This window comes from Pisolithus orientalis (genome assembly GCF_024613125.1).
Source record: "Pisolithus orientalis strain OTSU chromosome Unknown F5J12scaffold_126, whole genome shotgun sequence".
NCBI classification, from domain to species: Eukaryota; Fungi; Basidiomycota; class Agaricomycetes; order Boletales; family Pisolithaceae; genus Pisolithus; species Pisolithus orientalis.
In genome coordinates, this window is record NW_026260907.1 from 1 (window position 1) to 11,855 (window position 11,855).

At 47.8% G+C, this 11,855-nt stretch overlaps 4 protein-coding genes across 4 annotated transcripts; 3 read left to right on the forward strand and 1 right to left on the reverse strand.

The window, feature by feature from the left end:
• Positions 1–723: 723 nt before the first annotated feature.
• On the forward strand, positions 724–1,867 carry F5J12DRAFT_787572 (uncharacterized protein; the record flags this gene model as incomplete). The annotated part of the gene is made up of 6 exons (XM_051743664.1): positions 724–871; positions 898–1,032; positions 1,133–1,207; positions 1,369–1,414; positions 1,474–1,624; positions 1,733–1,867. 6 exons carry the CDS (start codon positions 724–726, stop codon positions 1,865–1,867), a joined length of 690 nt encoding a protein of 229 aa, XP_051594203.1.
• A 2,535-nt stretch (positions 1,868–4,402) lies between these two features.
• On the reverse strand, positions 4,403–8,311 carry F5J12DRAFT_78072 (uncharacterized protein). The gene is made up of 10 exons (XM_051742501.1): positions 8,125–8,311; positions 7,783–8,066; positions 7,198–7,729; positions 6,841–7,130; positions 6,727–6,792; positions 6,568–6,675; positions 6,351–6,507; positions 5,961–6,301; positions 5,015–5,915; positions 4,403–4,953 (listed from the first exon to the last, which is right to left on the reverse strand). The coding sequence occupies exons 1-10, from the start codon at positions 8,254–8,256 to the stop codon at positions 4,681–4,683; spliced, it is 3,084 nt and encodes a 1,027-aa protein (XP_051594204.1). The 5' UTR covers positions 8,257–8,311; the 3' UTR covers positions 4,403–4,680.
• A 179-nt stretch (positions 8,312–8,490) lies between these two features.
• Positions 8,491–10,030, forward strand: F5J12DRAFT_78084 (uncharacterized protein). The gene is made up of 6 exons (XM_051742512.1): positions 8,491–8,623; positions 8,692–8,981; positions 9,030–9,095; positions 9,147–9,254; positions 9,315–9,471; positions 9,521–10,030. Exons 2-6 carry the CDS (start codon positions 8,779–8,781, stop codon positions 9,893–9,895), a joined length of 909 nt encoding a protein of 302 aa, XP_051594205.1. The 5' UTR covers positions 8,491–8,623; positions 8,692–8,778; the 3' UTR covers positions 9,896–10,030.
• Positions 10,031–10,387: 357 nt separating this feature from the next.
• Positions 10,388–11,419, forward strand: F5J12DRAFT_775550 (uncharacterized protein). The gene is made up of 2 exons (XM_051742308.1): positions 10,388–10,807; positions 10,869–11,419. The coding sequence occupies exons 1-2, from the start codon at positions 10,550–10,552 to the stop codon at positions 11,139–11,141; spliced, it is 531 nt and encodes a 176-aa protein (XP_051594206.1). The 5' UTR covers positions 10,388–10,549; the 3' UTR covers positions 11,142–11,419.
• Positions 11,420–11,855: the final 436 nt, after the last annotated feature.

Below are 11,855 nucleotides of genomic sequence, written 5' to 3' on the forward strand. Positions count from 1 at the left end.
AGCATTGCTGGTATCTGTGAGACCATCAAGGGGGAGATAAATGAGAAAACAAGTGGATCATGCACCTACACGGTATATAGAACCTTGCACCTGATGAAGATTTCATGCACAGATGCTGGGCACACAGTCTTCAATGCCCTGAGTTGTGCTATGCAAGGTAGCATGCCTCCACGAAATGGAGTCTTGTCCATGTGACTGGTACCATGAGCATGCCAAGTTTACTGAGATAGGCACCAAACCTATCTCAGTGCTCAAAGGGCACCAAACCCTTCAAATCCTGGCAGAGGAACATGCCAAACATTCCTCTCTGTGACACAAATTGATAATAAGAAAGAAGAAGAAAGAAGAACTCACCTTAGACAGTAGCATGAAGGCAGTCATGGATTAAAACATGTGGATTGTTTGAAGGGCTTGCAAAAGAAGTGTGACAAGTGCAGTGAGCATGTGATCATTACTGCATTAAGTCAGAGCTGACTTAGCATGAGAAATTTGCTGGTGGTGCACATGGACTATTTAGTGGTGGCAGTGCCATGGCAACATTACAATGCTGCCAGTATGCAGTCAGGTTCATGCATGTGGGGCAGGCTCATTGGTGCCTGAACCTAATATATAACATATGTTGTAATGCCCCCATGTTCAATTCAAACCAAAGTCCTGGAGGAAATACTGACAAATTAATTGTCATAGGTGCATACTTAGTAACCAAACATACACAATGTTGACATGTTCGCACACTTGTTCCCCTTCTCTACTCTCCACTCTCATCATCAATCCTATGCCAGGGGAATGCTTGGTGCATCCCCTACCAAGTGTCAGGGGCTTGGTGCCCTTGACAGCTCTCGAAGGCTTGGAGCCTTCGAGAGTCATCTTGGTATGGATTGGCTGTTGATTGTGCAGATGAGACTCCATCTCATCGAGGTGCTACTTCATATAGCACAACTCAGGGCATTGAAGACTGCCAGCTTTCCTTGGTTACCCTGGAGTCCATCTTTTACTTCCCAAATGAGACTCAGCTGTTCATGTTACCTGCTGGTGAGTTCAAGGCTTGCATCTCCCCAAGACATTAGTCAAGTTTCTCTTCACTTTCTCAAACTTCCTGATCAATGCTACATTCTCTCCATCATCTGTTAAGGTCAACATTTGTCCTTGGCTGCCCCCATCTCTGCCTTCTCCTTCTCAGACAAGACTCCATTCACTTTGCCTGTTGGTGAGTTCAAGGTTTTCATCTCCCTTCCTTGGCTGATTTCCAATTGTCTTTGTATAGGGACACCAATCAGGTTTCTCTTGCTCACTTTCTTACTCTCCTGCTTAAGGCAGCATTCTCTCCATCATCTATTAAGGCCAATGGTTTTCTGTGGCTACCCCCAGCTCTGCCTTGTCTGTCTGAGACAAGACTCCTTCACTTTTCCCACTGGTGAGTTTGAGGCTTGCATCTCCCCCTTCCTTCACTGATCTCCAATTGTCTTTGTATAGGGACACTAATTGGGTTTCTCTTACTCGCTTTCTTACTTTCCTGGTTAATGTAGTGTTCTCTCCATTATCTATTAAGGCTGATGGTTTGCCATGGCTACCCCCAGTTCTGTCTTCTCCTTCTGATACTAGAGTCTTTTCAATTTGCCTGCCAGTGAGTTTGAGGCTTGCATCTCCCTTCCTTCGCTGAGCTCCAACCACCTTTGTGTGGAGATGCTAATCAGGTTTCTCTTCTTCACTTTCTTACTTTCATGGTCAACAGTACATTCTCTTTGACATCTATTATGCCAGGGGAATGTTTGGTGCATCCCCCACCAAGTGCCAGGGGCTTGGTGCCCTTGGCAGCTCTCAAAGGCTTGGAGCCTTCAAAAGTCATCTTGGTATGGATATACCCTAAACTCTACCATTTTGTTTCCCAAGGATATTCCATTCATTTTACAAGCTGGTGAGTTCAAGGCTTGCTTGTTTCCTCAGTTCCTGATCCCTGATTACTCCTGTGTAGGGATGCTAATTAAGTCTTCCTGTCCTTCCTAGTGTTTTCTCCACTTCCATCATAGTGAGCTGTGAACAAGTAAGTGTTTAGCCTTTGCATCTATTCTGTTAGTTATATTCTTTACCTGGGGTGCACAATGATCCATTTAACAAGAGTGTAATTATGACATCTCTACAGACTGTGCATGCAGGATTCACCGAGGCAGATTCTACATGTTATTCCATGGCTGCTAACAAATGGGGAAGAAGAACCTTCTGTTGGAGATCTGCCTATTGACTTACAATATTGTCTGTGTTTCTCTCCCTCTCCCTTCCAATCCTCATCTCACTATGTGCCAGCCACCCTCACTTGATAATGGGTGAAGCATAAGTGCCATCAACCTAAGTGCATGATTTTCTAACCACTGTCTGATAGCTAACATTCAAGGGTTATGCAGGCACTCTAATCACTATTGTTTTGCATCTTGAACTGAGCACAGTCGATGCTGCAACCCTTGCCAACATCCTACTTTTGAGATCCCAGTGTGAAGGTGGGTGATTTTCCAAGATTTTTGTTCCTTGACAGTAATCATCTCCCATAGCACTATCATTTCCATCAAGTTCAGCTCCCTCAATGTCGTCATCCTGTCAGGAGGGCACCACTGTGGTCCCTTTCCTCCCCTTTTCCCCCATCAGACTGGAGGTCCCCACTCCACCTGTATCAATCCATCTAACGTCCACTGACACCCCTGACTCTGCCACTGTTCTTGTCTGCAGACATCTGGATGTAGAACCAAGGGATCCATCCCTGGTGGATGGGTGTTGGCATACTTTGACCAGAGTATTTTTCATGGTGACCCTGTAAACATACTTGTTTTGTATAAAGCTTTGCTGTTTATTTTTAATTCTTAATTTGGCTCAAGTGTAACCAACAACACAACTACTAATGGATTTTCCACCTGGTGCAGGTAAGTGGAGATATCACAAATACAAAGGTTTCAAGATTGGGATCTGTTCATGGATGTGTTGTTACTGACCTCCATCCATTCTTGCCCTGACCATTTGGCACAGTTGTCCACAAGAGTTGAGGGCTTGGCACCCTTGGGGGTTTGGAGCCCTCAAAGGTTCTCATTGATTGCATCTATGAGACCCTTGGGAACAGAGTCATGGCATTGTCTGAGCCTTTCCATTCACTGTTGTCACACATGTATCATATTACTAAGTGGTACATATTCCCTCTGTCTTGGTTGTTGCATCTTCCTTACTGTTCTCTTGCTGTTCTGGCATTTACCAATGTTTCATTGTCAATCACACACATGAAACCCACATGAACAGAGCTCATCTTCCAAGGCTCTCTGCTTACTGCCATTGCACATGTATTCCATTACCAAGTGGTACATATTCCCTCTGTTTTGGGCCTTCAGGGGTTCGAGTCTCCACTTATTAGCAATGTATCTCCTCCATTTTTGTTATTACATCTTCCATTCTGCTCACTACCATTGCATGTGTATGTTATTACGAAGTGGTATGTACTCTTTCTGTATTGGTTGTTGTATATTCCTTGTGGTTCGTTCCACCTGGTATTTATCATGATAAAGCATGACACCAATCTTCTTTTCTGATATTTTCCTTTTGTTCCACTCACTACTCATGTAATCACCACAAGCATCATTATTCCATCCCAACAACCTGCCATTTTACTGAATAACTCCATGGGTTTTTTTATGTCAGGTAAGGCATGACTTTACTGAAATACCTCATCTGACTGCTTTTCCCCCTCCTCCCCCATCATTCTTGACATGCCTCACATGCTGAAAGGTGTTGACCAAGTCACAGATAACTCTATGGATTTGCACAAATACTGTAGGTATTACAATACTGAAACCTGCAGATGTTGAATCTGCAACTTACATGACAAGGGCAGTCTGTTTGAGATGTGCTACATTCTTTGTAAGTAATGAGGAATGTGCACATAAGTGCAAGACACAATGAATACAATAGGCACAAGGGCATGAAAGTTAATTGTGCAGTCAACAGTAATGTAAAGTGTGAAAACCTAAGCAGAAAGTAATTCTCATGTCTCAGAGCAGATGCATTCAGGCTACACATGACTTGCCAAATCTAACAAGGCCTCCATGAGAGGTGCTTCCCCCCCAGCTACATGTGTGCTCTCCTCAAATACAAACAGCATAGATTCTGCTTCATTTCCTGTGAGGAAACCCACCACCCTCCTTTTGCATGCAGAAGCCAAGTCCAATCCCCAAATGACGGATGCTGGTTATCACTTGACTTTGCCATCATGCCCCATTGGCACTCCCTACCTTTTGCTACATTCTACTGCTTGGGTATTGTCAACACCATCTGGACTAGGCTGGAGGGCATGTTTGTGGCTCTTCCTTGTTATGTGTCCCACCTATCCTCCACATTATTGACAACTGCTCATATGCCACACTCTGCCACCCCATAAACCACTAACTCATACCTTTAAATAGATACAACATCTACCACCCAACATAAAACCAACAAAAACAAGTAGTTATGTTTTGCCTTCGTAGACAGCACACTCATAGAACAAACAATCCCATAAAGACATTTCCCTACCATGGCAACTGCATTTCAATAACGATGTGAATGTGACGTGTAAAAGTGCCCTGCATCCAGGAGCGACCGGAGGGCTATTGTATGATATCCATACAGACATACCTGACAAGGTATCCCTAGAGCAATACACTATAGTCTTCACTTCACCTTTTTCTGACTCGTTTTTGGCATGAATTTCACTTTATTTTCTGCCGCGAGCGTGGTAAGTTGGTGAGTGGTCGTCCATTTTTCCATATCTTTCCCATTGTTGCGCAATGATGTAATCAAGTCCTCCTTTACCGTTTCGAACTCCCTCCCAAGGCGCCCAGCGTGAATTGTCGCGAGTCGACAAAGGACTGTCGCGTATTGCCACGCTCCCAACGGTGTAGAAATGTCCAGCCTTTCAACTAGCCGTTCAAAGAGGTGGACGATCTGCTTATGGTAAAAAGTCAGACGGCTACATGTACGACATTCGCTGGGGGGTGCCACGTACATTGTCATCATCTCGTAGGACTGCCGCAGGTAAGGACACAACAGGGCCATCGGCCTTAACCCCATATACAGGGAAGTTCGCGACTCCAACGGTCTGCAAGAACTTGACTGACGCGGTGAGGTACATCCTGAGCTGATTCGTTGTTTTCGCCAGATCACCAGATTTCTTCTTGTATTGCACCACAACAACAGGCAGGTCTAAAAGTGTGGCATCTGGCTCAAATTGTAAACCCTCTAACTGGGAAGTCATGGAGTCCATGGAGTCATTTACAGCCCGATCAGCCTGTCGAGTAGAAGAAAATGGTGCTGAGGTAAATGCGTATCGTGTTTCCTTAGTGTCGGAGGGACCTGGAGGTTTCAAAGAGCTGCCAGGCGTCGACGCTGTTTCTATGCTTGGGTCCCTGTGCAGGGGATCAATCGGAGCACCGTCGTTGCGCCCAGAAACCTTCGTTACATCTCCGCGCGTGGAAGCCCAGGTGGCATCGTTCCGCCTCGAAGGCTTGGCCGCATCGTCGGCCCTGCCCCTGGCAGTCGGCGGGGCGCGATGGACGAGTGGGAACTGACCAAGATCTTCAACTGTTGCGTTTGAGAGCTTCACCCGCAAACAACCCAATGCATCACATTTTCCATCCTTCGGGGACATTCCAAGCCTTGTGATCGTCTCTGATTCTTTCTCCGTCTTCCTCTGCGTCACCCAATGCGAAAACCGACCACAAACGTACGAAGCACTGTCCGTTTCTCTGTCTGCTTCGGCGCTCGCATCAGAAGCACTGGCGCGTGAATCGAGCCATCTTCTCGTGATGTCAGGATCAAACTCAAGTAGCCGAAACACCAAAACTTCAAATTCCCATGTGGCGCGTTGCAGCAAATCGCTCTTGGGAAAGCGGAGGGTAGTTTCAAGACTAGAGGGTTGTCAGAAATGATCCATTATGTCAACAACAACGCACGTTGGGCGAACTTGTAAATCTTCAAGATGTGCGACGGGCTTGTCGCCACCCAAGAGTGTTCCAGCATCGACCTGAACGAGACGTATGAAGAAGTCGAACAGAAAACGATCATGGTCATGACGCCACGATACTTCATACTCATCGCCAATAACTTTCTTTTCGCGGGAACGGCGGGGCGCTTGGAAGATCGCAGAGAAACACTGTTCAAGAATTCGCAAATCGAATGGGAATTCATCCGGATGGAAAAGTTTCACTGCGTTTCGGGACTTCAGAATGGCAACACTAGCGAGCAACTCTTGGATGCATGGCTCAAGTGCAGCATCAACGGGCGGTAGATTGTCCTGTGAGTGACGATGAGCAAATGGAAATACACAACATACAATGACGCACTCTGACGTTCCACGTCATCGGCCAAATGAAGCCCGTCATTGCAATGTATTCATCATGAAAGAACTTCGGATCAAATGCGAGAGACTTTGGCAATACTTTTCGATCCAATAGCCAACTAAACATCCTGTCATCATTGGCCTCCGAGGTGTCCGCAAAGCTACCCAATAAAATGAAAATGTTCATCAAGAATGAATGATGGCGCCTGAAAAATACATACCAAGAACATGACATTTGCGAAACTTGAAGCAAAGTTGGAATGGTGTCAAACATTTCACTGGCAGGTGGGCTGGTCGTGTCCTCGCCTTCACCAAGCCTAACGATGTCCCTGGGAGTGGCCAATGGTTACAAAAGGACACCACTGTGAGATAACACTCACGGGATGGATGGACCTTCTCGCGCAGGTCGAACCGCAGCGGGACTGCTGGTCCGTGGTGGCACGTCCCTATAATAGTCTGTTGGAGAAGGGGAGGAAGAAAATGAGAGGACGAACTCTGAATATTTCTGGCTCTCCTGCCACTTTATAATCCTATCTCGGATGTTCTGCATCTTTGAAGGGAAAACAGCGTCTTCTTCCCGAGCGTCCGAATCGACCCGCCAAGAACGGGCCGTGTGGGTTTGGGTCTCGGCGGCAATGGTGCCCACAACATTCCTAACGCTGTCACGGAGATCACATATAGGTGATTCTAGACTCATGAGCAGTCGCGAGACGGCAAGAGATATGAGCGGTGATGATAAATCTAGGGTGGCAGACGTCTCTATGCTGCCGAGATGCACGCGTGGCTGAATACGAGGTCAGTGTCGGGAGGAGGGGGGGGGAGGGGGGGACAGAAAAATGTTTGGTACTCACGAGGTCACGGCCTTGAGAGTCGTCCTCTAGCCATCCGACGTACAGACGGATGATCGCGTCATATTTTGAGAATACTATTCCAATCAATGGGTCATCGATGTGCCATACACGTCGCTGATAGAGTAAACTAGTCATCACCACTGGAAGATGCTTCTCGGTGGCCATGCAGAGCACAGGTATGTGACAAGTAGATGGCAAAGGGGAAGATGGAGGATATGCGAGGAAGTGGGCCTCAAACTGTGGGGAGAGAACTCCGGGATCATCTTCGACCTCTTCCTCCACCTCTTCGACTGTTGTGGGCGTTGCAAGGAACTCGGACATCGTCACTGACCGCGGAATCTGGACCGGCCAACATTCGTCGCTAGATTCCTCCTGCTCCGACTGTCCGTTGCCGTCTTTCTCTTCTTCCTCGACAGGCATTTTCTCGCAGATTGAAATGACGAGTGGTGCGTTGAGATTCTTTCTCATGTACTTCAGTGCCGGAGTTGGCTCCCCACCAAGCTGACGGGGAAGCGCCACCAGGACGTCCTCGCTGAATGATGCAGATTGATGAATACAAGCAAATGAGGGGTAAGATCGACTTACAGTGAAGAGAGCCCTGAGATGACATTCAAGATGGCGTTCCGCACAAGGATCACGACGAAAGATTCCTTGGGCACAGGTGTTTCTGATGATTCCTCCATTTCGGCGGCAACCTGAATCCTGGCACAGTCGGAGAGGGCGGTGGCAAAGGCGAAATGGAGTCGTCGACGCGAATTGTCGCCGACCGTATCTATGTCCACCCACAAGTGGCGCATCGACTCGTCGTCTATCGCCCGTAGTTGGTCAAGTAGATGGAAAGCCCGCTTGTCCGTATACGGGGGGAGTTCCTTCGGAAGCCAGCCCAAGGTAAACAGTTCAGAATTGAATAGACCGTCATACACTCACTGATTTCAACCATGTAGGCACCTTGAACGCATCGCGTATAGACTGGGCGAGCTGGACGGTAGCGCGGGGCCAGGTAGAGATATCCTCGCTGCGCAAGACTTCCTCACTAATCGAGTTCACATACGACTCCATGCACGCTGTCGGAGTGAGGAATGTTAGTCGATTAACGATACTGGCTCGTTTTAAACCCACGGCAAGCTCAGACAGGTCTGTTACCCACGTGGAATTGAATCCGAAAATAGTTCGCGATTCGGGATTGAACCACACATTAGTCCAAGCACCCTTAACAGCAGTTTTTAGCAGTTCCCACGCTCTTTAGATATGGTTCTTGTGTACGAAAACAATTTTGTACAAACAAAAACCATGTGCGACTACACTCTATCAGCGACGTGTATGGCACATCGATGACCCATTGATTGGAATAGTATTCTCAAAATATGACACGATCATCCGTCTGTACGTCGGATGGCTAGAGGACGACTCTCAAGGCCGTGACCTCGTGAGTACCAAACATTTTTCTGTCCCCCCCTCCCCCCCCCCTCCTCCCGACACTGACCTCGTATTCAGCCACGCGTGCATCTCGGCAGCATAGAGACGTCTGCCACCCTAGATTTATCATCACCGCTCATATCTCTTGCCGTCTCGCGACTGCTCATGAGTCTAGAATCACCTATATGTGATCTCCGTGACAGCGTTAGGAATGTTGTGGGCACCATTGCCGCCGAGACCCAAACCCACACGGCCCGTTCTTGGCGGGTCGATTCGGACGCTCGGGAAGAAGACGCTGTTTTCCCTTCAAAGATGCAGAACATCCGAGATAGGATTATAAAGTGGCAGGAGAGCCAGAAATATTCAGAGTTCGTCCTCTCATTTTCTTCCTCCCCTTCTCCAACAGACTATTATAGGGACGTGCCACCACGGACCAGCAGTCCCGCTGCGGTTCGACCTGCGCGAGAAGGTCCATCCATCCCGTGAGTGTTATCTCACAGTGGTGTCCTTTTGTAACCATTGGCCACTCCCAGGGACATCGTTAGGCTTGGTGAAGGCGAGGACACGACCAGCCCACCTGCCAGTGAAATGTTTGACACCATTCCAACTTTGCTTCAAGTTTCGCAAATGTCATGTTCTTGGTATGTATTTTTCAGGCGCCATCATTCATTCTTGATGAACATTTTCATTTTATTGGGTAGCTTTGCGGACACCTCGGAGGCCAATGATGACAGGATGTTTAGTTGGCTATTGGATCGAAAAGTATTGCCAAAGTCTCTCGCATTTGATCCGAAGTTCTTTCATGATGAATACATTGCAATGACGGGCTTCATTTGGCCGATGACGTGGAACGTCAGAGTGCGTCATTGTATGTTGTGTATTTCCATTTGCTCATCGTCACTCACAGGACAATCTACCGCCCGTTGATGCTGCACTTGAGCCATGCATCCAAGAGTTGCTCGCTAGTGTTGCCATTCTGAAGTCCCGAAACGCAGTGAAACTTTTCCATCCGGATGAATTCCCATTCGATTTGCGAATTCTTGAACAGTGTTTCTCTGCGATCTTCCAAGCGCCCCGCCGTTCCCGCGAAAAGAAAGTTATTGGCGATGAGTATGAAGTATCGTGGCGTCATGACCATGATCGTTTTCTGTTCGACTTCTTCATACGTCTCGTTCAGGTCGATGCTGGAACACTCTTGGGTGGCGACAAGCCCGTCGCACATCTTGAAGATTTACAAGTTCGCCCAACGTGCGTTGTTGTTGACATAATGGATCATTTCTGACAACCCTCTAGTCTTGAAACTACCCTCCGCTTTCCCAAGAGCGATTTGCTGCAACGCGCCACATGGGAATTTGAAGTTTTGGTGTTTCGGCTACTTGAGTTTGATCCTGACATCACGAGAAGATGGCTCGATTCACGCGCCAGTGCTTCTGATGCGAGCGCCGAAGCAGACAGAGAAACGGACAGTGCTTCGTACGTTTGTGGTCGGTTTTCGCATTGGGTGACGCAGAGGAAGACGGAGAAAGAATCAGAGACGATCACAAGGCTTGGAATGTCCCCGAAGGATGGAAAATGTGATGCATTGGGTTGTTTGCGGGTGAAGCTCTCAAACGCAACAGTTGAAGATCTTGGTCAGTTCCCACTCGTCCATCGCGCCCCGCCGACTGCCAGGGGCAGGGCCGACGATGCGGCCAAGCCTTCGAGGCGGAACGATGCCACCTGGGCTTCCACGCGCGGAGATGTAACGAAGGTTTCTGGGCGCAACGACGGTGCTCCGATTGATCCCCTGCACAGGGACCCAAGCATAGAAACAGCGTCGACGCCTGGCAGCTCTTTGAAACCTCCAGGTCCCTCCGACACTAAGGAAACACGATACGCATTTACCTCAGCACCATTTTCTTCTACTCGACAGGCTGATCGGGCTGTAAATGACTCCATGGACTCCATGACTTCCCAGTTAGAGGGTTTACAATTTGAGCCAGATGCCACACTTTTAGACCTGCCTGTTGTTGTGGTGCAATACAAGAAGAAATCTGGTGATCTGGCGAAAACAACGAATCAGCTCAGGATGTACCTCACCGCGTCAGTCAAGTTCTTGCAGACCGTTGGAGTCGCGAACTTCCCTGTATATGGGGTTAAGGCCGATGGCCCTGTTGTGTCCTTACCTGCGGCAGTCCTACGAGATGATGACAATGTACGTGGCACCCCCCAGCGAATGTCGTACATGTAGCCGTCTGACTTTTTACCATAAGCAGATCGTCCACCTCTTTGAACGGCTAGTTGAAAGGCTGGACATTTCTACACCGTTGGGAGCGTGGCAATACGCGACAGTCCTTTGTCGACTCGCGACAATTCACGCTGGGCGCCTTGGGAGGGAGTTCGAAACGGTAAAGGAGGACTTGATTACATCATTGCGCAACAATGGGAAAGATATGGAAAAATGGACGACCACTCACCAACTTACCACGCTCGCGGCAGAAAATAAAGTGAAATTCATGCCAAAAACGAGTCAGAAAAAGGTGAAGTGAAGACTATAGTGTATTGCTCTAGGGATACCTTGTCAGGTATGTCTGTATGGATATCATACAATAGCCCTCCGGTCGCTCCTGGATGCAGGGCACTTTTACACGTCACATTCACATCGTTATTGAAATGCAGTTGCCATGGTAGGGAAATGTCTTTATGGGATTGTTTGTTCTATGAGTGTGCTGTCTACGAAGGCAAAACATAACTACTTGTTTTTGTTGGTTTTATGTTGGGTGGTAGATGTTGTATCTATTTAAAGGTATGAGTTAGTGGTTTATGGGGTGGCAGAGTGTGGCATATGAGCAGTTGTCAATAATGTGGAGGATAGGTGGGACACATAACAAGGAAGAGCCACAAACATGCCCTCCAGCCTAGTCCAGATGGTGTTGACAATACCCAAGCAGTAGAATGTAGCAAAAGGTAGGGAGTGCCAATGGGGCATGATGGCAAAGTCAAGTGATAACCAGCATCCGTCATTTGGGGATTGGACTTGGCTTCTGCATGCAAAAGGAGGGTGGTGGGTTTCCTCACAGGAAATGAAGCAGAATCTATGCTGTTTGTATTTGAGGAGAGCACACATGTAGCTGGGGGGGAAGCACCTCTCATGGAGGCCTTGTTAGATTTGGCAAGTCATGTGTAGCCTGAATGCATCTGCTCTGAGACATGAGAATTACTTTCTGCTTAGGTTTTCACACTTTACATTACTGTTGACTGCA